General features: G+C 32.7%; 2 protein-coding genes across 2 annotated transcripts; both read left to right on the top strand.

Annotated features, from left to right (window-relative positions):
• Positions 1-4,115: 4,115 nt before the first annotated feature.
• Positions 4,116-6,062, top strand: LOC150036816 (uncharacterized). Its single transcript, XM_090313245.1, has 3 exons — positions 4,116-4,141; positions 4,233-5,124; positions 6,030-6,062. The coding sequence occupies exons 1-3, from the start codon at positions 4,116-4,118 to the stop codon at positions 6,060-6,062; spliced, it is 951 nt and encodes a 316-aa protein (XP_090169371.1).
• Positions 6,063-23,910: 17,848 nt separating this feature from the next.
• On the top strand, positions 23,911-24,963 carry LOC120075198 (putative ribosome-inactivating protein). The gene has a single exon (XM_039028401.2). The coding sequence runs from the start codon at positions 23,944-23,946 to the stop codon at positions 24,781-24,783; it is 840 nt and encodes a 279-aa protein (XP_038884329.1). The 5' UTR covers positions 23,911-23,943; the 3' UTR covers positions 24,784-24,963.
• The last annotated feature ends 1,894 nt before the right edge of the window (positions 24,964-26,857 follow it).

The following is a 26,857-nucleotide window of genomic DNA, read 5'->3' as shown; positions in this document are numbered from 1 at the left end:
TATTTAAGCTAACGGAAATAGAACACCTCCCTTGGAACCTACCTTGAAAGGTGAATTAGATATTGATGCGTGCATGCAAATTTGAGCACAGTCTGTTAAAGAGTTTAATGTGACTACTTTAACTTGTTTAATTTCAAAGAAAAGAGTTTTTTTTTTTTTTTTAGCAAATTAAACTGACTTATATAAAATCAGTAGCCGAATGGTCTAAGTTAATGAACTCCTAGGTAGAACATTCAGTGGGAGGTACTTGGGGTATATGATACTTCATTTAAACCTCTTCGTGTTTCTCCCTTTATGTTCACACTTTGAGATCTATCCTCGGCCTCGTGGCACCCTAGAAGTGTCCCCCTAAAGGATGGTGTTTGGGTAGGTTAATATTAAGTTGGATGGAGAGAATATTCATAGTAAGTAGGAGCGGGACGTGTGACAGCATATCCCATGGTCTTTCTCGTTAGGTTGGATAACATTTCTGTGCATCACCTCGAGGTACCCCAGGAGGGTCCCCCTATAGGATGGTAGTTTTGCGCGACTCTTTATCTAATTTCTTGTATAGGATAAGATCGTTTTAGTCTCTTATCTTAATCTACTTTTTCTCTAAGGTGGGCGCATTAGGACGGGACTCTAGGGCCAAAAATGAGGGGTTACACTTACGTTGGAATTGTTAAGGGTTAACAGTTCTAGACCGAACGAATGGTCACTATTAGGGTCAGTTACAAAAGTTGTTTCTGCCTAATGGTTGAGAGTGTCTCATCCCAGTGAAGGGCATCTGTTCATCTACCAGTGACGTTGTCCTACTTCGCTGGGGCATCATTGCGAAATAGATGTCTTTTTCACTTAGGGTACTTGAAAACTATTTTGCTAAAACTATTAAGTTTGTTCGTTTTACAACAACGTAATTATGGCTATAGCCAAATTAACTCCACTTAGTGTGATGTGTTGTGAATATGATGAAATTATGGTGTATATTGCGATGGTGGTGTATGCGTTGTGCATGCAAGTTTTCCTAGCAAGATCTAAGTATAAATCCTATTAGGTTGTCTGGTAAGCCCAGGGTCGAACACAAGGACTATGGGGACAATATGCAACAGTGATTTCAGATTTCTTTGTAGTGACAAATAAAACAATGAGTTGGTTGGTATGTTTGTTTTGATGGAACTCGAGACATATGCAGCGGAATTAGGATCTAATTACACTCTAATTGCTCTTAAATTAAAGGAAATAAGCATGCATCATGAAGGAAAAAACAGTGGATTAAAAAGTGTAGGATACTACCTTTGAAGCCCCCGAAAACCGCTTCTCCTCGTTGAATCTCGACTCAAACTCTTTCAGACCACCACTAGAGTTGACCTACTATCCTCTGGACTCAAAATCGAGTTGTGGGACCCGGTGGATGAAGAGAATCGAGAGAGAGAAAAGAGATGGAAAATAAGATTAATTTGAGTTTGGGTTTTTATTTCACTCAAAGAACATAGGATTTTCCAGCCCAAATTTAGAACACCCTTTTTCTAAAATGGAAAAAGTCTTTTAACTAAATTGAAGAGCCCAACTTAAAGAAAAAAGGCATGCAATAATTAAATGAAAAATCTTCACAAAAACCCAACACCTAGAATCCACTCACTTAGTGGGCTTAATGTCTCCACTATAAGCCAACATCTAGCCCACTATTTTGTTAGTGGAATTATCCAACAAAAATTTGGTTTTTTCCCATTAACTATAGTCAAAGGGCAAAATAGTCATTTGGTCAAAGTCAAACTTTGACCAAAAAATCAACATTTTAACTTTTTATGATTTTTTTCGTGTTGATTAATTTTGACCTCCCAAGCATGAATCCGCATTCATTTTCTCGAAATTCAAATCACATTTGAATATAAGGTCGGTCAAAGTTTTGACTTTTCAAAGTCAAAAGTCAACTCTTTGACTTTTTACAACTTTGACCATTTCCATCATTTTCGAGCTTCCGAATATGAATGTATTCATATTCTTGATATTTAAATCACATCTAAATATTAAAGTTATATCTCTAAGCTAAAAAAGACCCGACCACTATATCTCATATACTTGTCGATTTTTCTCTCTCTTTACCTAATTCGAACAATTCAAATTATTCTATCATACTATTCTAAGTTTATTCCATATGAGCTAGTATGAGAACCTAATAGACCTATAGATCATGGGCTCCAACGATCCAAGATTAGCTAGCTAAACTCTTTAGACGGAGCTAATCAACATTTGTTAACTAACGGGTCATTCCACTAAAGTCCCGTAGTTGCACTTCCCTCACTATAGATATATTTGTGTCCATTTGATATAACCATGATGAGTAAGTTAATCCTTCACAGGTTGTTCGTAATCTCGGCTGGGTCATAAAAGCCGTTTTACCCCCAAGACAACATCTTGTTCCTTAAGTTCCACCGATCCTCTAATTAACAATTGGTTTAAGGTCCAACCTATAAACCGAATCCCTCTCGAGCCAAGGAGAGGGTGGGGCTCCTTGTTCAAGACCTGGATTCAGTACTAAAGGGAACAACCTATCTACTGTCCCTATAACGGGTAGGAGTGAATTTCGTCTTGTACCTTATGTTCCCAGCTATCCATCCGATCTTACCCCTGAAATGGGAGGCTTATTGGGCCAGCGATATTGAGCTGCCCTTACCTATGCAGATCTAAGGATAATTCTGAGTGAACAGGAGTTCATAGTTAGCTCAGGATTAAGATTAAGTTACCATGGCTAATAATAATGAGCCACCCGAAGAGAATCAAAGGGAAAATTGGCCAACGCAAGACCCTGTATTTCTTGTTGCCGACCGCAACATCCCAATGAGGAACTATGCGACACCGAATTTTTATAACTTCTCGCCCGAAATTTCAAGACCTACGGTTGAGGAGAATGCAAGTTTTGAGATAAGGCCGATAATGCTTCAAATGATTCAAAATGCGGGCCAATTCGGAGGTCTACAATGAGAAGACCCGCATGCTCATTTGACTCGTTTCATAGAAATATGCAACGCATTCTCCATACCTGATGTGACTCCAGAAGGAATTAGATTGTATCTCTTCCCGTATACACTACGGGATGAGGTAAGAAGGTGGGCTCAGTCATTAGAGCCAGATGAAATCAACGCATGGGATCAGTTGGTCGAGAGATTTATGAATAAATTCTTCCCTCTAGCTGTCAATGCAAGGAGACGGGAAGGATGTGTTGAATTTTGCACAAAATGGTTATGAACTTTGAGCACCGCCTGGGTGCGATTCAGGAAATTAGTGAAGAACTGTCCACACATCGGGATTCCTGATTGTGTTTTGATGGAGACTTTTTATAATGGCTTGGATCGATCAACACAAGTAGTTGCTGAAGCTTTCGTGGTAGGAGGATTAATGGACAAAACGTATACGGAAGCAAAGACCATCTTAGATCGCATTTCGTGAAATACAGATGAGTGGTTAGATAATGGGTATGAGGAAAGAGGTTCGAAGCAAAGAAGAGTAGAAGGTGCCATTGTACCAGCTGATATAATGAACACCCTGGTAGACTCGATGACCACAATGACCTTGCTCCTTCAGACTATAGCTATTCAGCAAGGACATCTCTCTCAAGGTTCAACGCAAGCTAATGCATTGACACATGTAGCCACAATAAATTGCGTTCAATGTGGAGAGGGACATTCAGTGGAAGTCTGCCCATTGAATCAACAACCCGTATACTCTATTTATAACGAATCATTGGGGAACACCTACAACCCTGGTTGGCGGAATCACCCAACTTTCAGTTGGGGCGGGAATCACAACCAGGGAGGCCAAGGTAATCATCAGAACAGTTATCATGGGAATCGAGGCAACCCTCCGGTTTTCATTAATCAGGATCAAAGTCCAGGTAATCTTCAGAGTATACCACCCTATGACCAACCGTTCTTTTCTGACACCTCTTGCAGCACCTCGTCTTTGGAAACGTTATTGAAACATTATATTTAGAAGAGCAAGGCAATTAAGCAATCATAAGCTTCCTCCCTTAGAATTTTGGAGGAACAGATTGAATAGCTTGCGATTGAACTTAAGAATAAAACGCCTGGTACGCTGCCCAGCAGTTCGGAAGCATCGGGGCCACGTGGTAAAGAACAATGTCGAGCAGGGACATTGAGAAGCGGTAAAAAACAGTCCCCGTGTCACCTATACCAAATTCAGTAAAAACCAGTAGATTTAACCATCAACGATGACCAATCAACCACAAATAAAAGAATTACCAGTTCAGAAGAAAGTACATCTACAAAGGATGAATCTCAGCAAGACTCTAATGCAAAGTCAATACAACCTCCAGCTCCTAAAACACAGCAAACACAGGACCTCAATGAACAGCTAATTGAACAGAAAGTACAGCGGGATCCTCCACCTTTCCCGTCCATGCTGAGAAAGAAATATGACAGTAAACAATTCCAGAGGTTCCTAGACGTTCTCCGACAATTACATATTAACATTCCCTTGATAGAAGCGTTGGAACAGATGCCGAGCTATGTGAAATTCCTCAAGGACATACTTACTAATAAGAGGAAGATCGGGGAGAATGAAACAGTTGCGTTAACATATGAATGTAGTGCGTTATTTCAAAACAGCATCCCCACCAAAATGAAAGATCCCGAGAGTTTCACATTGCCCTGCTCAATAGGGGGTAAAGAAGTAAAAAATGCACTGTGTGATCTGGGGGCAAGTATAAATCTCATGCCCTTGTCAATCTTCAAAAAGTTACATATCGACAAAGCAAGACCTACCACGGTTACGTTGCAGTTGACCGATAGATCAATAACGCATCCTGAGGGCAAAATAAAGGATGTACTTGTGCAAGTAGATAAATTTATCTTCCCTGCTGACTTTATCATATTAGATTATGAAGCTGACAGAGAGGTGCCTATCATCTTGGGTCACCTATTTCTTGCAACAGGGCGAGCACTGATCGACGTACAGAAAGGAGAGCTTACCATAAAGGTCGACGATCAGCAAGTTAAATTCAACGTTCTCAATGCGTTGAAATATCCAGGTGAAATGGAGAATTGTCAATATGTTGAAGAACTGCAGGATGATTATTGGCATGAGCCTCAGGAAGAACCAGAGGAAGAAGACTTTGAGATCGACTGTGTGAACACCTCTCGGGCCAAGAGAAGGTGTGTGGCGCCACATCGTTCAAGCCCCGTTATCAGCCCTTAAATGAGCTATCTATCTACTTACCCCTACCTCGGGGAAGGAGTGAATTCCATCTTGTGTAGCTGAGTTCCCAACTCCCAAATCAGACGAATCTCCAAAATGGTACGTTTGAATCGGCGATCTGGCCACTCACACCCATACAAATCAAAGGACCGCCCTCAATGGCAGGAGTTCCCAACTCACTCAGGATTGAGGTCATGTTACCTATGGTCATCTTAGTGAAGTATAGTTTCTGTCATGAACGGTGTTATATAACAAGACGTTAACACTTCATGCTCAGGTCTTATACAAACTCTTTGTATAGGACGCCCCCGCTCGCATGTCCCCAACATGAATGATCAGGATCAGACCATATGTGACAAGTTACAACACTTGTGACCATTCCACAAAGCGGGTTGCATCCGTAGTGTTACCAGGATAAGGTTTCCCACTTATATCCATATACTACAGACCATTTTGGTTATCACTCAAGACATGATCCACTTGTATGTCACCACATACATGCTTGAGTCACATACAGATAACCAGGAATTTTATGTTTATTGGTTTATGGTAAAGCAAATAAAACAAGCAACTGAGCAAAATACAAGACGTGAAGTAAATATCATATATTATACAACACAAGCATTCGTACAAAGTATAGGACACGAGAATGTAGGGCTTCAACCTCAACACTTTTATATTCTAGTAGTAGTGATGAAGAAAATTGCATTATTGGGCATGTTCGTTGTTGATTTGGATAAAAGATATTCTTTAACTAGTTATGTTTTCTCTCTTTTTGGGAATATAGTTAGTTGGGCGTTCTATCCTTTAATCTGTTGTTGCCCTCTCATTTATAGAGGCAAAATATATGGCTCTTGCTGATTCAGTAAAGGACTCTATGTGGTTGAAGAGAGTGATTTTTTAGATGGTTGATGAACCCTGTTCAGTGAAGATTTTTTGTGATAGCCAAAGTGCATTGGCTTTCTCTAAAAATCCATGTTCTCTTTCTTCAACAGTTGTCTCTTTCTCCCTATGCTAAACAATATTTAAACAATAGTACATATTAAATTCTAGTAAATTGGTTTTGATACTAAATCAACTTTAACATAAAGATGTTCTTTAACTAAACTCTATTATAAAAGATTGGAAAAATTATTAGATTTAAACTTCCTTAATAAAAGATTGGGAAAGTATTAAAAGATTTGAAATTTATGTCAATTTAGTCTCTAAATTTTAAAATCTTACAATCAAGTTATTGTTGAGAAAATACTCAATTTCAATCTCCCTATTAACAACATTGTCAACTTTAATACAACATGACAATTTTTACAATAAGTAATGCTAATAATAATAAAATTTAAAAAGAAAATTTTATTTATTTTGGTCACTAAGGTCTAGGTTTAGTAACATTTTGATCCCGGAAATTTATTTGGAGGAGTAGTATATTTTGATTTCTATGCTTAGTTTCTATTATTAATTGGAGTTCTTTTCTCGAAATATAGTTATTAATAGTAGTTAAAGAAATTGGCATCACAATATTTTTACTATATATATATATATATTCACCAACTTCATTTTTTTACTCCTCTTATCCATTAGGCATATTCACCCGTGGGAAAAGATGACAATATGTCAATTTCAACATAAAGTCGATAATTTTGTCCAATTGATCAACATGATGATGAAAGAATAAAATTGTGGGCCAAAGAAGGATAAGAGTCATCAAACATCCTTGGGTGAAATACAAAAAGGTATCTTATTGACGTAGACGCTTCAATCACATGACAAAAATGAATAGAAAAAAAATCTAAAAAGTATTTTTTTTAAAAATAGTATGTTGGTAAATTGTGACTAGGTGCTAGATACACCAAAGTACTTTTCTTATTGATAGGCTTCACACGGAAAAAAAAATATTTTACATAATCTCATATACTTCACAAATATAGGTGAATCTAAAATAATACACCTACATACGTTTTATATTTAATATTGTATTTAAGGATAAATTTCGTGCATAAATACAAACCATGGACAACCTTGAGAATAAAAATTATATACCTTTTTTTTTCCAATTAGTATTGCAATCATATTTGAAAATTCATTGCATAAATTATTAATACTAAAAAATATTTCAAAATATAATTATTCTTACCCATTTACTACCAGAGAAATTTTAGTTTGACCTTTTTTCAATTGTAAGTTTTTAAAATTATCAAGGAAAATAATGTAAAAATTAAAGGTCGACAAGAGAAAAGCATCCAAATATATTTTACTTCTATATTAAAATGGTTAAGAGTATGAAATTCGTTAACATAATTAAAGCATCAAATGTAGATACTATTGACATTATTATATAACACATTTTCGATATATCGTGACATTTTCTATTTCTCAAATGTATCTATATTTTAATGCCCATAAAATATCAACTTAATTAATTCTTTGCGTATTTAGCTTGATAAATATGTTTGTGATTTTTGTTTTAAAAAAAAAGTTATAATAAATATTTACTTCTATATCATCATACTCGTATATTATGGTCCAACATTGATATATATTGAAGAAGACAAACATTCATCTACCAAATAAACAATACACATTTAAGATCTATCAACCAACGATTTTTACTAAATTCTTTAACAAAGATCATATATCTTCCACATCGTCCATACTTATAAAAACCTCATGAACAATTTTCAAGTTATAAAAATATAGGATTAACCTCATATGAACAATTTAAAGAGAAAGATAAATATGAACTATTTCTAAAAGAAATAATAAATCCCCATGTAAACAATATCAAAATTACAAGAATCGTCAGATATGAACAATTCCTAATTTACAACTATCAATCCCTTAAGAACAGATCCTAGGTACATCATATCTTCAAAACGACAAAGTAACATATGTATGTTTAACCCATATCTCTATAATATTAACACAAAAAATTGAAGGCCAAATGGTTGCAAGACATAAACCATAGAAAGTACTAATGCGACTTTTGAAAGATGAGTACTTTTTAAACAAAATACAAACAATTTGTGTCAAAAACAAACATGGAGAGTATTTTAATTTTTTTTTCTTTTTAAATATTAAGGGTTTCAATAAAATGAAACTTTTGAAAGTTCAGAATATTTTGACAAAAAAAGTACAAAATTCAAGAATATCTCCTACAATTTATCATAATATTTATCTTTTTCACAATATTAGAAATAAATTTATGTAGCCTAAAATATATTAGGCAAATATTTATTTTGAGTGTACAATATACCTATCAAAAAGTAGTTTCTTCTATTCTGTTTTTATTTTATTTAAAGTTGTTCATAAGACATGGCTCATTGATGTGGAAGCATGTCCAATTCACTCCTCAACTCCATAGTCATAGGATCAAATCTCATATGAGAATTTTTTTATATTCTATTTTTCTTTTCTTTTATATTTCCTCTTTATCTATATTTTTTTATGTTTCTTTTATTTATATTTATTTTCTTCTTTTTTTTCTTTTATATATCCTTTTTCTCTATATTTGTTTTCAGGTTTCTTTTATAATTATTTATTTTCTTCTTTATTTCTTTTATATTTACTTGTTCTCTATACTTTTTTATATTTCTTATATATATATATATATGTGTATAAGGGCCTTTTTAAATATAAAAAATATTAAAAAATATTTACACTTCATAGCAAAAAGTTTTAAAAGTGTTTAATCTTTTGCTATGAACTGTAAATATTTTTGGGACTTTTCTATTTATAATAATTTCCCATATATATATTATTTTTCTCTATTTTTTATATTTTTTATTTTATAATTATTTATTTCTTTTATTTATATTTATTTTCTTTATTTTTTTTAATATCTATATGTTAATATAGTTTTTATTTTTTTATTCTTCAAATATTTAGGTTTATATATTATTTTTATATTCAAATTTCAAAATTTTTCTAGGGTTATTTTAAAATATAGGAAAATGAACCAAAATATATATAAATATAGCAAATTTAAGTTTTAATTTTTGAATTTTCAAATATTTAAAGATTTATATATTATTTTTATTTTTAAATTTCAAATTTTCAATAAGGTTATTTTCAAATATCGGAAAATAAAACAATATATTTACAAATATAGCAAATTTAATTGATGAATTTTGAATTTTCAAATATTTAGATTTATATATTATTTTGATTTTCAAATTTTAAATTTTCAATAGGATCGTTTACAAATATAGAAAAATAAAACAAAATATTTACAAATATAGCAAAATTTTACTGTCTATCAAGGTCTATTGCAAATATACTGTGATATTTTGCTACTATTTATAAATATTTTTAATAGTTTTGTCATTTAAAATAGTTTTCCTTTTTAATATGTATATATAAATATTTTTTGAACTTTAAATTTTAAATTTTGTGAAATACATTTTATATATTTTTTAAATTCATACATTTTCAATTTTTCTGACACACAAACCAATTATAGTTTTAGAATAATATAAATTTTGTTTACAAAGATATTTATTTAGGTTCCTTTTAATATTTTTACAACCACAACATTTATATAATAATATAAATGAGTTAGATTTGAGACTACATCATTTAAATTTTAAAACAAATGACTTGAGTGAGAAATAATATTGTAAATAAATGTTAGCAACATATGAATGATAGAAACAATTGTATTATCGATATTAATTTTACATTGGGACTTATGTGTATTCGATAGTTTAAATATTTGATAACTATTTTTTATACTTTAATGCATGCTATATATCTTTTATTTTATATAATAGATTATATTTAACCTATAAAATATGAAAAAAAAAATGTAAGGAAAAAAATACAAGAAATGTGAAACAAGAAAGAGTTATCAAAAAAGTTTTTTTTCTTGTTTCTTTAGTCCAAGAATAAAAAATAGTTATCAAACATATTCCTATTTTTTGTTCTCAAAAAAGAGGAAACATGAAAAAGAAACAAGGAACGTGAAACAGAAAACAGGAAACAGGAAACGGGAACGTTATCAAACGGTTTGCACATTTCCATATACATCTCTCTTTCGCTTAAAGATCCATTTACATCCAATAGGTCTTACCCCATCAGGTGGATCAACAAGCTCCCAGACGTTATTGAAGTACATAGACTCCATTTCCTGGTTCATGGCTTTAACCCATTCATTTTTGTCATCATCTTCCATTGTTTTCTTAAAAAACAACGAATCCTCGACCCCATCATTCGTAATGATATTTTGGGCTTCAATCAAACCCATGTAGCGATCCGGTGGGTTCATAACCTTCCCACTACATCAAGGCAGTCTTAACTGTTGAGCTGGTTGACTAGATGTTCCGACCTCAACAACTCTTGTTGATCTGTCAGCCAGTTCAACAACTTTTGTTGAACCCTCAGTAGTCTCAGTCTCACTAGAGATCTCACATAAAACGAGCTTACTCCGTGGCTTATGATCCCTCGTGTGGTCTTCTTCCAAGAAGATAGCATTTGTAGAAACAAACACTTTGTTCTCACTCAGATCATAGAAGTATCCACCTCTCGTTTTCTTGGGGTAGCCTACAAAGAAGCAAACTTTCAAACGTGGTTCTAACTTCTCTGAATTAGTCTCTAGCACATGTGCTGGACAGCCCCAAATCCTGAAATAACGTAAATTACCTTTACGGTCTCTCCATAACTCAAAATGTGTTTCAGAAACACTTTTCGAGGGAACATTGTTCAAGATATAATATGCAGTCTCTAATGCAAAATCCCAAAACGAGTCTGAAAGATGAGCTTAACTCATCATAGACCAAACCATGTCCAACAAGGTTCAGTTTTCTCGTTTCTGATACACCATTCTGCTAAGGTATACCAGGGTCGAGAGTTGGGATGCCATCCCATGTTCTATCATATAGTTCTGGAATTGGAAGTTCATATACTCTCCACCACGATCAGATCGTAGTGTTTTTATCTTCTTACCTAACAAGTTCTCAACTTTAGCCTTATACTTCTTGAACTTGTCAAGGACTTCAGACTTATGTTGCATTAGGTAGAGATACCCGAACCTTGAATAACCATCTATGAAAGAGATGAAATATTCATACCCATCTCAAGCTCTAACATTCATCGGACCATAGAGGTCTGAATGTACAAGCTCCAAAGCTTCCTTGGTTCTGTAACCTTTTCGAGTAAGAGGTCATTTGACCATCTTGCCCTCGAGGCATGATTCACATATCGGCAAGGAGTTTTTTTCTAAACTCTTTAGAAGTCCACTTTGCACCAACTTCTCAATCTTATTGAGGTTGATGTGACCTAACCTAAGATGCCAAAGATAGGCGTTTTCCTTAGGAGAAACCTTTGGTCTTTTAGCTGTTGTTGTCGTACTGAACATTTCAGTGTTAAACAAGGCTTTTATGACTAACGGCCTTAGTACATATAAGTTATTTTTCATTGAACCATAATCAATCTCCATTCCATTCTTGAAAATAAACACTTTATTCTCAGAAAAGAAGATGGTATAGCCTTGTTCAATGAGACAAGAAACCGAGATTAAGTTCCTCTTAATATAAGGAACTCATAAACATTATCCAGTAACAGATGACGTTTCTTGTCAACAAATAACTTCAGCCTGCCTACAGCAATAGCTAAAACAACCTCACCAGTATTGACTAGAAGAGTCATCCCTCCTTGTGGCAACGTTTGCCAGGAACTAAATCCTTGGTAAGAGGAACTGACATGATTGGTAGCACATGAATCAAGGATCCATGCAGAATCATCATTCTCTATTAGACATGTCTCCAAGACCAATAAATCATATTTCCTGTCTTGTCTCCTCTTTTAGAGAGTAGTGGGATCTAGGTCGTTTGCCACGAAATTCATTTCACACGATTCTTTCCACTGTAAGTAATCGGTCATATTTAAAAGATTTAAATAGAAATACTAACGAGTTGTTGAAAAGAAAAACACATTGACCTAGTTAGGTTTTAAGCAAATATCTATTGTAAAACAAAACAACATCCAATAAGATTTTAGCAAAACTAACATGAACCCCATGTGACATATAGTTTTGAAATGACGTTTCAAAGGTTTAGGACAAAAGTCGTTGAAGGGAGGTCAGTTATCCCTCCCTTAAATTGAGAAGTTCTCAACTAGTCATTAATGTCACACGCCGTTCCAGATTTCCCTTCTAACCTAGAATGAAGCGTGAAAACGTTAAATATCACTTCTCTCTATGACATCTAATGTCCCAACTCATAGCATATCCTGTACTTAAGATCAAACCCAGACATCCAAACCCATTTTCAAAAAATAATCTATATTCATTGACAAAGTTTAGGAATCTGATTCTGTTTAAATCATAATACTGTTTAAAGAGATTTACATACTAATAGTAAGGATTATTTTGAATAAAACCTCCCATGGCATATAACTCACAAGTTTTCGCTATTCTGGAATACTTTCAAATACACAAACAATACAAACAGATGTTTAACAACACTACTGGCATTTGACGACTCAACTGGCACCAGGAACTTGTCGCTACTTGGGGGTGGGGAAAAACATAAAACATAGAAAGCAGGAGCTAAAGCCCAGTGAGTGGTAATTTAGTATAAACATAAATTTTCCCTTTCCAAACATCAACGAATTATAAAAAAAAAACATTCTATAAATTGTTGGAAACGTATATAAGATTCATTAATAGCTCAAACTCGTATTACTCAGACAATGGCATGATCATATTTCATATAAATCACATTATAAAACATTCAGGCGTCATCAGAAAACCACACCAACTTTGTACCCAAATAGTCGTTTACAACGGCGGGTTACTTTGGACAAAGAATGCCCCCCGCGGTGTAAACTAAATCACAAGATCATATGTGCACGCAGAGCTGCCTCAAGACTAAGCATAGATACACACCACAGGCCCAGGTTACTCTGGACTCCCAGGTATACTCTGGCCACATCTGACCCCGGTGGTAGCCCTCTCATAACCTGGGTAGCGTGCAGATTTTTCTGGACTTCCTGGTATACTCTAGCCACATTTGACCTCGGTAGCCCCTTGATCACATGAGCGATGCTACTGAAATACATTCAAGTAGCACGGGAAAATAACCATCTCTCGGATACAAGAATTAGTAGTTTAAAACCATTTTCACAAACATTCAGTATTTTTAAATTCAACATCAAGAGGTTTTCATATAAAACCATACAAGTCACAATTGTGTAAACTCTAGTTCCAAGCTACATTAAAATAGGCTCATATAAATCAATGAGAGTTCAGAAATCCTTATTTAAACATTTTTGAAATATTAGTTAAGTAAAACAGATCATGCTATCACATTCCATAAATCATAGCATACTATCATATATAATTACTTTCTATATCAAAATATTCAAAAATATACCACTCACTGTTAATCGGCTCCTCCTCATAATTTCGGTTTCTCCATCTCCCATTATCTTCAAATTATATTGATAATCCTCAAGTTATCCTTCACATGACCATAATCCAATTATTTGAAAATTAATCTTCAAGTATAACCAAATCCATTTAAACTTTTGCCAAATCCCTAATTTGATCCAAGGTAGATTTTGCTTTGTAATTTGGTCTTTCAGTTGCTCTAAAATTAACTCAAGACCTTAAAACTAATCTTCAATAGGAACTAATTCTATTCCAATTTTCCTAAATTTTTCTCATTAACCCTAATTAGGTTTTACTTTAAATTAACCCCTTAATCAACTTGAAAGTTGACTTAGGATCCCAATTTCTTCTAATTTCAGGTTTAAGGTATCATAACAACACCAATTGGATCCCTAATTATGCTTGAGAACACCTTAATTAACCTAAAATTGTTTTTCCAGCTTTTAATATTGGACAATAGATGACAAACAGAAGTCAAACCAGGAAAGTCAACTCTTTTTTCAAGCCCTACCCAGACATTTCCAGATTTGGCCTCTGTTTTTCTCGTGATCATTTTAGACTTAAATTCATCCTTTTTCGGCCATTTAAAGCTTAATTAGCCTATACAAACCTTTTACCCATCCTCTTAATTAACTTACCTCAAAGTTTGGATGTCTGAATTGGCCTAGAACTCCGGAAATCGACCAATCTTTCCACAGTACCCCTGTTTTTCCCGCGAGAAGTTGTAGAACTTTTAGAGCTTAAAATTCATCAATCTCTAATCATATAACCTAAAATTTCTTGCACAAACTTTCCAAAAAATATCTTAACCAACTAACCTGAGAATTTGAAGCTTTGAAAACGCTTGAATAACACGGAATCAGCTCCAAAAGTCACATTTCTCTGTTCCACCAAAATTCTATGTAGTCTTTGTTATTAATTCACCAATTTCCAGTCAAAATTAGTTGTAATGTCATTTAAGAAAAATGTTAATATACCTCTTAGCTTACTAACCTCAAAATTTCAGATTCAAATTCGATTTCTTCAGCTCGAAAACTTCAAAACACTGAAGCCTGCTCAGACTGTCCAAAAGTCAGTCTTAACTCGTTTTTTCATTCACATTCCTCAACCTCCACAGCTCCAATCAATTCGGTGGCCCTCGAACTTCTCTTCTCTCATCTCTCTACAATTTCATCAAAGAAAATTGGAGTTTGATCGATCGAATCTCTTGCACAGACTTAGAAAGAAATCCCTCTGTTTTTTTTAAGGCTCGTCACCGCTTTTGTTTTCTTCTTATCCCTTTCTCTTTATTTTATTTATTTATTTAATTACTTATTTATTTATTTACTTCTTTTCTTTCTTTTCTTTTTTTTTTTTTTTTTAAAAAAAGAAGCAATTTCTCTTCAAATTCCTTTTCCTTTTCCAAAATTAAACAAACATCAATCCAAATATTTTTATTTTTAATTTTAAATCTTAACAAGAGATCTACATCAAGCTTTATCTTGAGTCCCCGAGTTCAATCTCAACTATATGCTTCCTAATATTCTAAGAAATAGTAGAAGAAGAGAGAGCTTACAATTAATACCAGAACAACTCTTGCTTCTATAACGACTAGTCATCATTGATTTGGCTAAGAGATCATTAACTTACTTAAAAATCTCCCGTAAGTGTGACCCACCATTTTAGGCTCTAGAGGTCCATCCTAAAAGGCCAATCCGAAGGGAAAAAATCTGATCGGGGCAAAACCTAAAGCAACCCTATCCATTTCTGGAGTTCACCTTGATCTTGACCAACTACACAAAACCCATCTAAAGGGGGACGTTCAAAGATGACACGCGGGAGTACAGAATGATCTCACGGTGTGAACCAATGACAGAGACCATAGGACATGTTGACACATATCCTTCACCCAGTTACTATAAATATTCTCTCCATCCACCTTGATATTGACTCATGCAAATACCATCTGAAGGGGGATGCTTCTAGGGCACCACGAGGCCAAGCTAAATCTAATGGTGTGAACATACAGGGAGAAACGTGAGTGGAATCATAGATATATCTGATACGCCTCTTCCTCCCACTGAGTATTTTATAATCTAGGGTTTAGCTTACTTAAAAAAACACGGCCAAGGATTTGAACTAAGTGACTTTTAGGTTTGTCCAAGAGTAACTTTTACCTTGGATAGTTGAACAACTTTTGATCATCATCCATTAAACTCTTTAACATTGTCTTTGACCAAAATCGTCACATGCTTGTTGAAAATCTATCTAATTCACCTTTCCAGGTAGGTTCCCAAGTAGGAGTGTTACATTTCCGTCAACTTAAGAACCCCAGCCTAGCCAAAATCCCCTTAGACAAAAGGTCCCTTATAGATAGGTTTACAACAAATTTGATCTTTCATTTCAACTAATTTAATCCTATTAAACCGATTTTAAAAGATTAATCTAGGTTGCTAAACTCTTTAGAACCAATTGAACTTAGATCTATCTCAATCCAATTTTAAAACCCTTTTTAAAAACTTGAGTTCACCCTAAGTCCGCATGCAACTCTGAATTATAGATTTTAGGTCTAATTTCCTTTATAACACTTATAAATGGAAACAACCACCACAATGCGAAGCTAACACATGCAAGGCATTCATAACGTTTATAAACAACCTAAGTGTCATGCTCAATACATTGTCCATTCATTGCTACTTCTTTTATATAACACTTATACAAAACAGCCATGAAACAAGCACAACATGCTTCCATTCACCCTTAGACTATAACACTTATAATAAAAGAATGATGCATGATAATGTTCACTGGATGCAAAATATAAATCTTATATTTCATGATGCATGTGCATGCTTTGATACCAATTGAAGAAAATCGAATCAAAAATTTTTATGAGCAGCGGAAAATAGATCATTCCAAATTACAATCATGTATGAATATTACAATTATAGTCATAAACAAAACATACAGTTATGCAATCAATATAGAAATTACAGCATGATACAAATAAACATGGAGAATGCTACGAACGTTTGTCGACTCGTCTCCATGCTTCTTGCTCACGAACACTAAACACAGCAACCTCAAATGCTCGAACAACAAGACCGCAACATTGTAGAACACTTCACGCTCGAACTCAGTGATCGCCGCGATCACAAAAACTCCAACAGCACGAATGGCCTCCACAGAACCTCGACGATGTCGAGTTGAGTATGACACCACTAAGAAGGTTACCTTGGTATTTTTGGTATGAGAATCTAGAGGGTGGGCTCTGTGCCGTCTTGATATGAGGCAAACGAAGGAGGAAAGAACAATCGTGTATACGATTGGGCAAGTAGGAGATAACGGAGACCTATCGTATAGGTCAATGCCCAATCGTTTAGCAAAAGCTAAGCGATCATCTAGCAAAAGCTAAGCGATCGTTTAGCTCATCACTTAATACCGTGTTTGTCGCTTACAAAATGCTACACGATCGTTTATTTCGCTCAAGCTGTCGTTTAGTAAATCTGTATTTACTTGACAAGCTTCCGTGAGATGGTTTTTCCAAGAGAAATCTCAAAAACAACTTTTTCCAAAAAAAACTTTTGCAAAAACTTACTAAAATTAGGAAAATAATTTTTCTTTTATCTCACGATTACCATGAACTACTAATAACCTCCCACTCAATTGGTTATTGGAGAAAAATATTTAATTATCCAATAATTAATATTATTATAAATATAAATGATTATCAACTTATCATACTATATTTATAACCTATAGTTTTAATATTTCATCTCATGAAACATATAAACCATAGTTCTTTTTCTATTCCATGGTACTTAATGTAAATCTCATTTACATCAATCCTCCACTAGATGTATCTCATACATCATACCAATTATATCATATATAAAAATTAAAAAAAAAAACCTCTTGTCAATTTGAACATTTCAATCAACACCAAGAACTGATCCTCAATTGAATCCACTGAGCTACCAAGGGAACCTTATGGACCTATAGCTCAAAGCTCCAACGGTATATGAATAACTGACTAAACTCTTTAGTCACGGGATCCACCATCCGTTAACTGCGAGGTACTCCACTAAAGACTGACAACTGAACTCTCCTTACCACAAATATATGACGTGTCCATCTTAACCAATCAAAAGTGCGACAACCCTTCACAAATCACTCGTAAGTACAGCTGGGCCAATAACCGTTATTCTCCTATAGTTACATCTAACTCCTTTAGTACCACTGATCCCTCTAATGAACATAAGTCATAGTCCTTCTATGACTGAGTCCTCTCTTCCAAAGAGAAGCTGTGGCCACTATGTTCAAGCCCCGAAATCGGCACTTAAGGGAGCATTTTCTTTACTTATCCTTGTTTTGGGAAAGGAATGAATTTCATCTTGTGATTGAGTTCCAACTCCCAGATTAGACAAGTCCCCAAAAAAGTAGGCATGTTGAGTTGGAAGTCTGGCTACTCTTACCCATACTAATCAAAAGACTGCCCTCAAAGGTAGGAATTTCAAAAACACTCAGGATTGAGGTCTTGTCACCTATGATCGTTTAGATGAGATGTAAGTCTCTAGTATTAACGGCGTTATATACAAAGTCTAGTCATCTCGTGGTCCAGGTCTTATACAAACTCTTTGTATAGGACACTCTCGCTCACACGTCTCCACATGAATGGTCAGGATCTACCGTCTGTAGTAGTTTACAACACTTGCAAACCTCTACAAAGCGGGTCGTATCCGTAGTATCACAAGGATCAGGTATCCCACCTTAATCCTTATACTACAGATCTATTTAGGTCAACATTTAAGGCATGATCCACTTGTATATCACATATACATGCTTAAGTTCACATAAGATAACCAAGGAGCTTTGTTTATTGGATATGAGTAAATGCTAGAATTAAATAACATTTATTTTATTGATCAAACAATGTGTATCTTTACAAAACAACAAGACTCCGGGAGAATTAGGACACCAATCCCAATGATAACAAGCCTCGTTTTAAGGCAAGGCTGGTAGCCAAAGAGTTCACACAAGAGGAGGGCATTAATTATAATGAAGTATTCTCTCCAGTGGTTCGACACACATCCATATGTGTTATTCTATCCCTAGTATCTCATTTTGATTGAGAATTGGAACAAATGGATGGTACTACTGTTTTCTTTTATGGAACCCTAGAAGAAAACATTTACATGAAGTAACCCCAGGTTTTGAGGTTGTTGGAAAAGAAACTATGGTCTGCCATTTACAAAATCCATTTATGTCTTGAAGCAATCATCAAGACAATGGAACAGCTGTTTTGATTCTTTCATTAGCTTAAAGGGTTTTAAAAGGAACCATTATGATAGTTGTGTATACAAAAAGGTTATTGATTCGCACTCTTCAATTTTGCTTCTCTATATTTACATGACATTTTGATTTCTTCTAACAATATTCAAGAGATTAAAAGACTCGAACTTCAAGGATTTGGGACTTACACAAAAAATTTGTATATGGAACTCAAAAGAGATAGGGCCAGACACATTCTCTCATTATCAAAAGCTGACTACTTTGGTAAGATTGTCAAATGCTTCCATAAGGAGAATTCAAAACCTGTCAAAACTCCATTGGTCCAACATTTTAAGCTGTCTGCAACTCAATCTCTTTCAACACCAAAAGATATCAGTAACATGAAATCTGTTCCTTATGTAAACTTAATTGGAAGCTTGATGTATGGAATAGTGTGTTGTTCTCCAGGTCTTGCTCATGCCTTGAGTGTAATAAGCAGATATATGAGCAATCCTGGAAAGCCACATTGGGAGGCTGGAAAATAGGTTGCCAAGTACATCAAGGGTTCTTCCAACATGGATCTTTTATATTCTAGTAGCAGTGATGAAGAAAATTGCATTATTGGGCATATTCACTGTTGATTTGGATAGAAGATGTTCTTTAACTAGTTATGTTTTCTCTCTTTTTGGGAATATAGTCAGTTGGGCGCTCTATCCTTTAATCTGCTGTTGCCCTCTCATCTACAGAGGCCGAATACATGCCTCTTGCCAATTTGGTAAAGGACTCTATGTGGTTGAAGAGACTGATTTTTAAGATGGTTGATGAACCTTGTTCAGTAGAGATTTTTTGTGATAGCCAAAGTGCATTGGCTTTCTCTAAAAGTTGAAGTTATCTCTTTCTTCAACAGTTGTCCATTTCTCCCTGTGCTAAACAATAGTATATATCAAAATTCTAGTAAATTGGTTTTGATACTAAATCAACTTTCACATAAAGATTCCTCAACTAAACCATATTATAAAGTTGGATAAATTATTAGATTTAAACTTTCTTTGAAAAATTATATTTTTAGTAGTTAAAAGGTTTGAAATTTATGTCAACTTAGTCTCTAAATTTTAAAATCTTATAATCAAGTCATTATTGAGAAAATACTCAATTTCAATCTCTCTATTAGCAACATTGTCAACTTTAATATAACACGGTAATTTTTACAACAAGTAATATTAATAATAATAAAATTTAAAAAGAAAATCTTTTTTATTTTGGTCACTAAGGTCTAGGTTTAGTAGTATTTTGGTCCCTAAAAATTATTTGGAAGGTAGTATATTTTGATTTCTATGATTAGTTTATGTTATTAATTGTAGTTCTTTTTTCAAAATACAGTTATTAATAGTAGTTAAAGAAGTTGGCATCACAATGTTTTTACTCTATATATATATATATAAATATAAACCAACATCATTTTTTTACTCCTCTTATCCATTAGGCATATTCACCCGTGGAAAAAGAGGACAATATGTCAATTTCAACATAAAGTTGATAATTTTGTCCAATTCATCAACGTGACGATGAAAGAACAAAATTGTGGGCCCAAGAAAGATAAGAGTCACAAAACATCCTTGAATGTAATATAAAACGTATCTTATTGACGTCGACGTTTCAATCACGTGACAAAAATGAAAAGGAAAAAATTCTAAAAAGTATTTTTTAAAAAAACAGTATGTTGGTAAATTGTGACTAGGTGCTAGATACACCAAAGTACTTTTCTTATTCACAGGCTTCACACAGAAAAAAAATATTTTACATAATCTAAAATAATACACCTAAATACTTTTTATATTTATATCGTACTTAAGGATAAATTTCGTGCATAAATACAAACCAAGGACAACCTTGAGAATAAAAATTATATATATGTTTTTTTCAATTAGTATCGTTACCGCAATCATATTTGAAATTCACTTCATAAATTATGAATACTAAAAAATATTTCAAAATATAATTATTCTTACCCATTTACTACCAGAAAAATTGTGGTTCTTGACCTTTATTCAATTGTCAGTTTTTAAAATTGTCAAAGAAAATAGTGTAAAAATTAAAGGTCGAATTTTGACGTCAAAATATATTTTACTTGTATGTTAAAATGGTTAAGAATATGAAATTTGCTAATATAATTAAAGCATCAAATGTAGATATTATTGACATTATTATGTAACACATTTTCGCCATATCGTGACATTTTCTACTTCTCAAATATATTTTTATTTTAATGTCCACAAAATGTCAACTTTATTAATTCTTTGCGCATTTAGCTTGTCAAATATGTTTGTGATATTTTTTTAAAAAAGAAGTTATAATAAATGTTTACCTCTATACCATCATGCTCGTACATTGTGGTCCAACAATGATATATATTGAAGAAGACAAATATTCATCTACCAAATAAATAATACACATTTAAGTTCTATCAAGCAACGAATTTTACCAAAATCTTTAACAAAGATCATATATCTTCAACATCGTCCATACTTATAAAAAATCCCTGAAAAATTTCAAGTTATAAGAATATAGGATCAATCTTATATGAACAATTTAAAGAGAAGGTTAAATATGAACTATTTCTAAAAGAAATGATAAATCCCCATATGAATAATATCAAAATTACAAGAATCGTCGGATATGAACAATTCCTAATTTACAACCATCAATCCCTTAGGAACAGATCCTAGGTACATCATATCTTCAAAACGACAAACTAACATATGTGTGTTTAACCCATATCTTCATAATATTAACACAAAAAATTGAAGGTCAAATGGTTACAAGACATAAACAAGAGAAAGTACTAATGCGACTTTTAAAAGATGAGTACTTTTTAAACAAAATACAAACAATTTGTGTCAAAAACAAACATGGAGAATATTTTAATTTTTTTTCTTTTTAAATATTAAGGATTTCAATAAAATGAAACTTTTAAAAGTTCAAAATATTTTGACAAAAAAAGTACAAAATTCAAGAATATTACCTACTACCATAATATTTTTCTTCTTCACAATATTAGAGACAAATTTATGTAGACTAAAAAATATTAGGCAAATATTTATTTTGAGTGTATAATATACATATCAAAAAGTAGTTTCTTCTATTTCGTTTCTATTTTATTTAAAGTTGTTCCTAGGACATGGCTCATTGATGTAGAAGCATGTCCAATTCACTCCTCAAGACCATAGTCGTGGGATCAAATCTCATATGAAAAAAAAATTTAATTCTATTTTTCTTTGTTTTTATATTTCCTTTTTCTCTATATTTTTTTATGTTTCTTTTATTTATGTTTACTTTCTTCTTTCTTTCCTTTATATTTCCTTTTTCTCTATATTTTTTTCTCAGGTTTCTTTTATAATTATTTATTTTCTTCTTTATTTCTTTTATATTTACTTTTTCTCTATATTTTTTTATATTTATTTTATTTATATATATATATAAGGGTCTTTTTAAATATTAAAAAATATTAAAAAAATATTTACACTTCATAGCAAAAAGTTTTAAAAGTATTTAATCTTTTGCTATGAAGTGTAAATATTTTTGGGACTTTTCTATTTATAAGAATTTCCCATATATATATAAATATATTCTTTTTTTATATATATATTTTCTTTTATAATTATTTATTTCTTTTATTTATATTTCTTTTCTTTATTTTTTTTCTTAATATCTATATTTTAATATAATTTTAAATTTTAAAATTTTTAAATATTTATGTTTATATATTATTTTTATTTTCAAATTTCAAAATTTTTCTAGGGTTATTTTTAAATATAGGAAAATAAACCAAAATATCTATAAATATATCAAATTTAATTTTGAATTTTTGAATTTTCAAATATTTAGAGATTTATATATTATTTTTATTTTTAAATTTTAAAATTTCAATAAGGTTATTTTCAAATATCGGTAAAAGAACCCATATATTTACAAATATAGCAAATTTAATTTTTGAATTTTGAATTTTCAAATATTTTGATTTATATATTATTTTGATTTTCAAATTTTAAATTTTCAATAGGATTGTTTACTAATATAGAAAAATAAACTAAAATATTTACAAATATAGCAAAATTTCACTGTCTATCACGGTCTATTGCAAATAGACTGTGATATTTTACTACTATTTATAAATATTTTCGATAGTTTTGTCATGTAAAATAGCTTTCCTTTTTAATATGTATATATAAATATTTTTTGAATTTTTAATTTTAAATTTTGTAAAATGCATTTTATATATTTTTTAAATTCATACTTTTTCAATTTTTTTGACACACAAACCAATTATAGTTTTAGAATAATATAAATTTTGTTTACAAAGATATTTATTTAGGTTCCTTTTAATATTTTTACAACCACGACATATATAATAATATAATTGAGTAGATTTGAGACTACATCATTTAAATTTTAAAACAAATGACTTGAGTGAGAAATAATATTGTAAATAAATGTTAACAACAGATAAATGATAGAAACAATTATATTATCGATATTAATTTTACATTGGGACTTATGTGTATTCGATAGTTTAAATATTTGATAACTATTTTTTATACTTTAATGCATGCTATATATCTTTTTATTTTATATAATTAGATTATATTTAAACTCTAAAATATTTTAAAAAAAATAAGGGAAAAAATACAAGAAATGAGAAACAAGAGTTATCAAACAAGTTTATGTTCTTATTTCTTTTTCCTAAGAAATAGAAAACATGAATAGTTATCAAACATATTTTTGTTTCTTGTCTCAAAAAAGAGGAAGTAGAAAACAAGAAACAGGGAACAAGAAACAGAAAACCGGAAATGAGAACATTATCAAATGGACCCTTAATCTCATTGTTTGTATCAGACCATACGTTGTTAAAACCTAGATATTATTATCCAGAAAACAATCAAACTCATGAGACAATAGTTTTTTAATACCCACAATTCAAGTGAGATTTTATTATTTGTTAAAAAAGAAAAAGAAAAAAAGAATAGAACTGACAAAATTACTTAAAATGCCATTAGGGTTCTATAAAAGCTATGGTTTAGAAGCTCTCAAGGGGCATACAAAGTGAGGGAGAGGGAAAGATGAACAGATTCTCAGTGGTGTGTTTGATAATTCTCAACATCTTCGTCCATGGAGTTCCTACTGCAGAAGGCGATAACGACGTAATCTTCAACATGTTGGGATCGAATTCGAAATCGTATCGCAACTTCATTACATCTCTAAGGAAAGCTCTTCCAAATGCTGGAGATGTGTACAATATACCTCTATTGGTTCCATCTCTTCCTGGGCCAAGACGCTATATAGTGATGCAACTCTCCAATTATGAGGAGAAAAGCATCAAGGTGGCTGTAGATGTAACCAACGTCTACATTATGGGTTATCTTGTCAATTCAACATCCTACTTTTTCGACGAGACCGACGCTCAAACAGCTTCTAAATATGTATTCCAAAATACAAAGATGATTACACTTCCATATTCAAGCAATTACCAAAAGCTTCAAAATGCTGCACGCAAAGATAGAGATTCTATTCCCCTTGGATTCAAGGCCTTGGACAGTGCAATTTCCACCTTGTATTATTATGATGCCAAAGCTGCTCCTGCGGCATTTTTGGTACTCATTCAGAGCACGGCCGAGGCGTCGAGATTTAAATATATCGAGCAACTAATTATCGATGGAATTTCCGAAAACAAGTTGCCGAGTCTTGCAGCTATAAGTTTGGAAAATGAATGGTCTCTTCTCTCCAAACAAATTCAGTTAGCAAAATCGAACAATGGACTGTTTCAAATTCCCGTCCAGCTTATTAACGATAGAGGCTCTCCAATACAAGTTACAAACGTTAGTTCTCCCGTTGTGACCAAGAACATCAAGTTGCTGCTAAACAGCCAAAATGTTGCAGCTTTTGAGTACTATATGCCTTAACGATGGAAGTTTGAAATTTGAAGTACAGCTCCTCCACTCCAACAATCTTTTATGTTTTATTGCATGTTATAAATAAAAACATGTTCATGTGACCTAACTACGTGAGTGTTTAGTATGTACGTGTGCTGTGTTTTCTTTCTTTCAATAATAATCGCTCTGGAGCTGGACTTTTTTTTTTAATCCTTTATCCACTTATGCCTCCGTTGTTCATTCTACTATTATTTATGTTGAAATGTCTTGAATTTTTTATTTAGCGCTTCTAACGACAAAGATACGAGAAAAGTAGTTAACATCTCTCTATATTGATTTTGTACTATTTACGTGTTTTTTGTTACTTATCTTCCTTTGTTGATTTCATAATAATTTGATAAATGTTGAGTTAAAGGAGACTTGAAAATAAAAGAGAAACGGAACATCATAACATTAATATAATAGGAATAATGAATGGAAGCCAAATATTATGTAACGACCCGACCTCCTAGGACTTAAGTTAGGCCGTTACTAAAGTACATGCATGGAACTCAAAACGACACTCCTTTATGAAGAAATAAATGCTAAATAGATAAGGGGAGTTCAAAAGTCCTTTATTAAATGCAAATATTAAAAACAATAATGGGGTACCCATAAATCATAAAGGTTAATAAATACATATGAAAAACAATTCTTATTAATAAGTTTCAAACATCAAAACTTGACATTAAGAGAAACCTGAAAAAAACTCTAAATCTCATGATGCGGAAGTGTAAAAACTAGTCACAGTGGCTCGATCACGAATTCCGCTTGTCCATCGCCAGTGCATCTCTAACCTTACCTGAAACAACAACATGAAAAAGAATGAGTATAAAATACTCAGTAGGTAACCACACTACTGGGGTCAGGCTGGGCATCTATGTCTTCTAGATACCCACCTTTGGCACATATACACATGAAACAAGAAGGAGATTGAGTCCTATCCTACTGTAGTTAAGTATGCCCACTACCTCTGGTGAATCCCGAAGGAGACAAAAACTGGTGAATCCCGAAGGAAACACAAATTAGTGTCTCTTCTTGGTGAATCCCGAAAGAAACACAAACTGATGTCTCCTCCTGGTGAATCCCGAAGGAGACACGAACTAGTGAATTCCGAAGGAAACATAAATCTAATAGGTATCTAACTAATCAGTAAGGACATTTGCATAGCCTCAACATCATAATCATCACCGTACGAATATATGACATACATATAATCCTCAACATCATGACTCTACCACATACACATATACCTCAACATCATGGTTCTACAACATACATGTATACCTCAACATCATAGTTCTACAACATACATGTATACCTCAACCTCATCAGATCAAATACAATCATATGGAAGTATATATCATCAAATACTAGCATTCAAGTGTCTATATGCATATTTAAATAATTCAGATCTCGTACCAGAACATACTTTGATTTAGATCATACTATCAATTTATCATGCTAACATTTTGCCATAACATACATTTATCATGCTAGCATACATCTAAGGCCTGGCCCGTGGGCAGTTCCAGTAGTAAGATTACTTACCTTAATCGAAAATCCATAGATAAAATCAGACAACCAAACGATGACAGCGGTTTGAAGTAACGGCCCTAACATACGAATACAACCATTAAATTTCAATCCAACAATAATTGCGAAACCTCAGATTCAAATCCAAAATTTCAAAATGTCCTCGAACTAATAACAATTACTGAAATTCCAAATAATAAAGTTATTGAAATTACACTATAAAAATGTGCGGGGTGTTACATATTACTTAGCTGTTTTCAAAATATTTTAGAAAATTATTTTAAAGATTTACTAGAAGAGGGGAAATTTAAGATCTCGTTTGGTAACCAATTTGTTGGTTTGTTTCTGTTTTTTAAAATTAAGCCTATAGACACTACTTCCACTTCCAAATTTCTTCATTTGTTATGATCTATTTTTCACCAATTATTTAAAAAACCAAGCCAAATTTTGAGAACTAAAAAAAGTAACTTTCAAAAAGTTATTTTTGTTTTTGGAATTTTGCTAAGAATTTAACCACTGTACTTAGGAA

This window comes from Benincasa hispida, chromosome 4 (genome assembly GCF_027475165.1).
Source record: "Benincasa hispida cultivar pf3 chromosome 4, pf3_genome.v1.1, whole genome shotgun sequence".
Lineage (NCBI taxonomy): Eukaryota > Viridiplantae > Streptophyta > Magnoliopsida > Cucurbitales > Cucurbitaceae > Benincasa > Benincasa hispida.
Note: the sequence above shows the minus strand (reverse complement) of the source record. Positions and strands in the feature narration are given on the sequence as shown.

Coding starts and splice junctions, on each gene's coding strand:
- LOC150036816 (XM_090313245.1), top strand. CDS start 4,116: ATGTCGAGCAGGGACATTGAGAAGCG. Junction 4,142..4,232: donor AGCAGGGACATTGAGAAGCG/GTAAAAAACAGT, acceptor CACAAATAAAAG/AATTACCAGTTCAGAAGAAA. Junction 5,125..6,029: donor AAGACTTTGAGATCGACTGT/GTGAACACCTCT, acceptor TCTCATTTATAG/AGGCAAAATATATGGCTCTT.
- LOC120075198 (XM_039028401.2), top strand. CDS start 23,944: ATGAACAGATTCTCAGTGGTGTGTTTGATAATTCTCAACATCTTCGTC.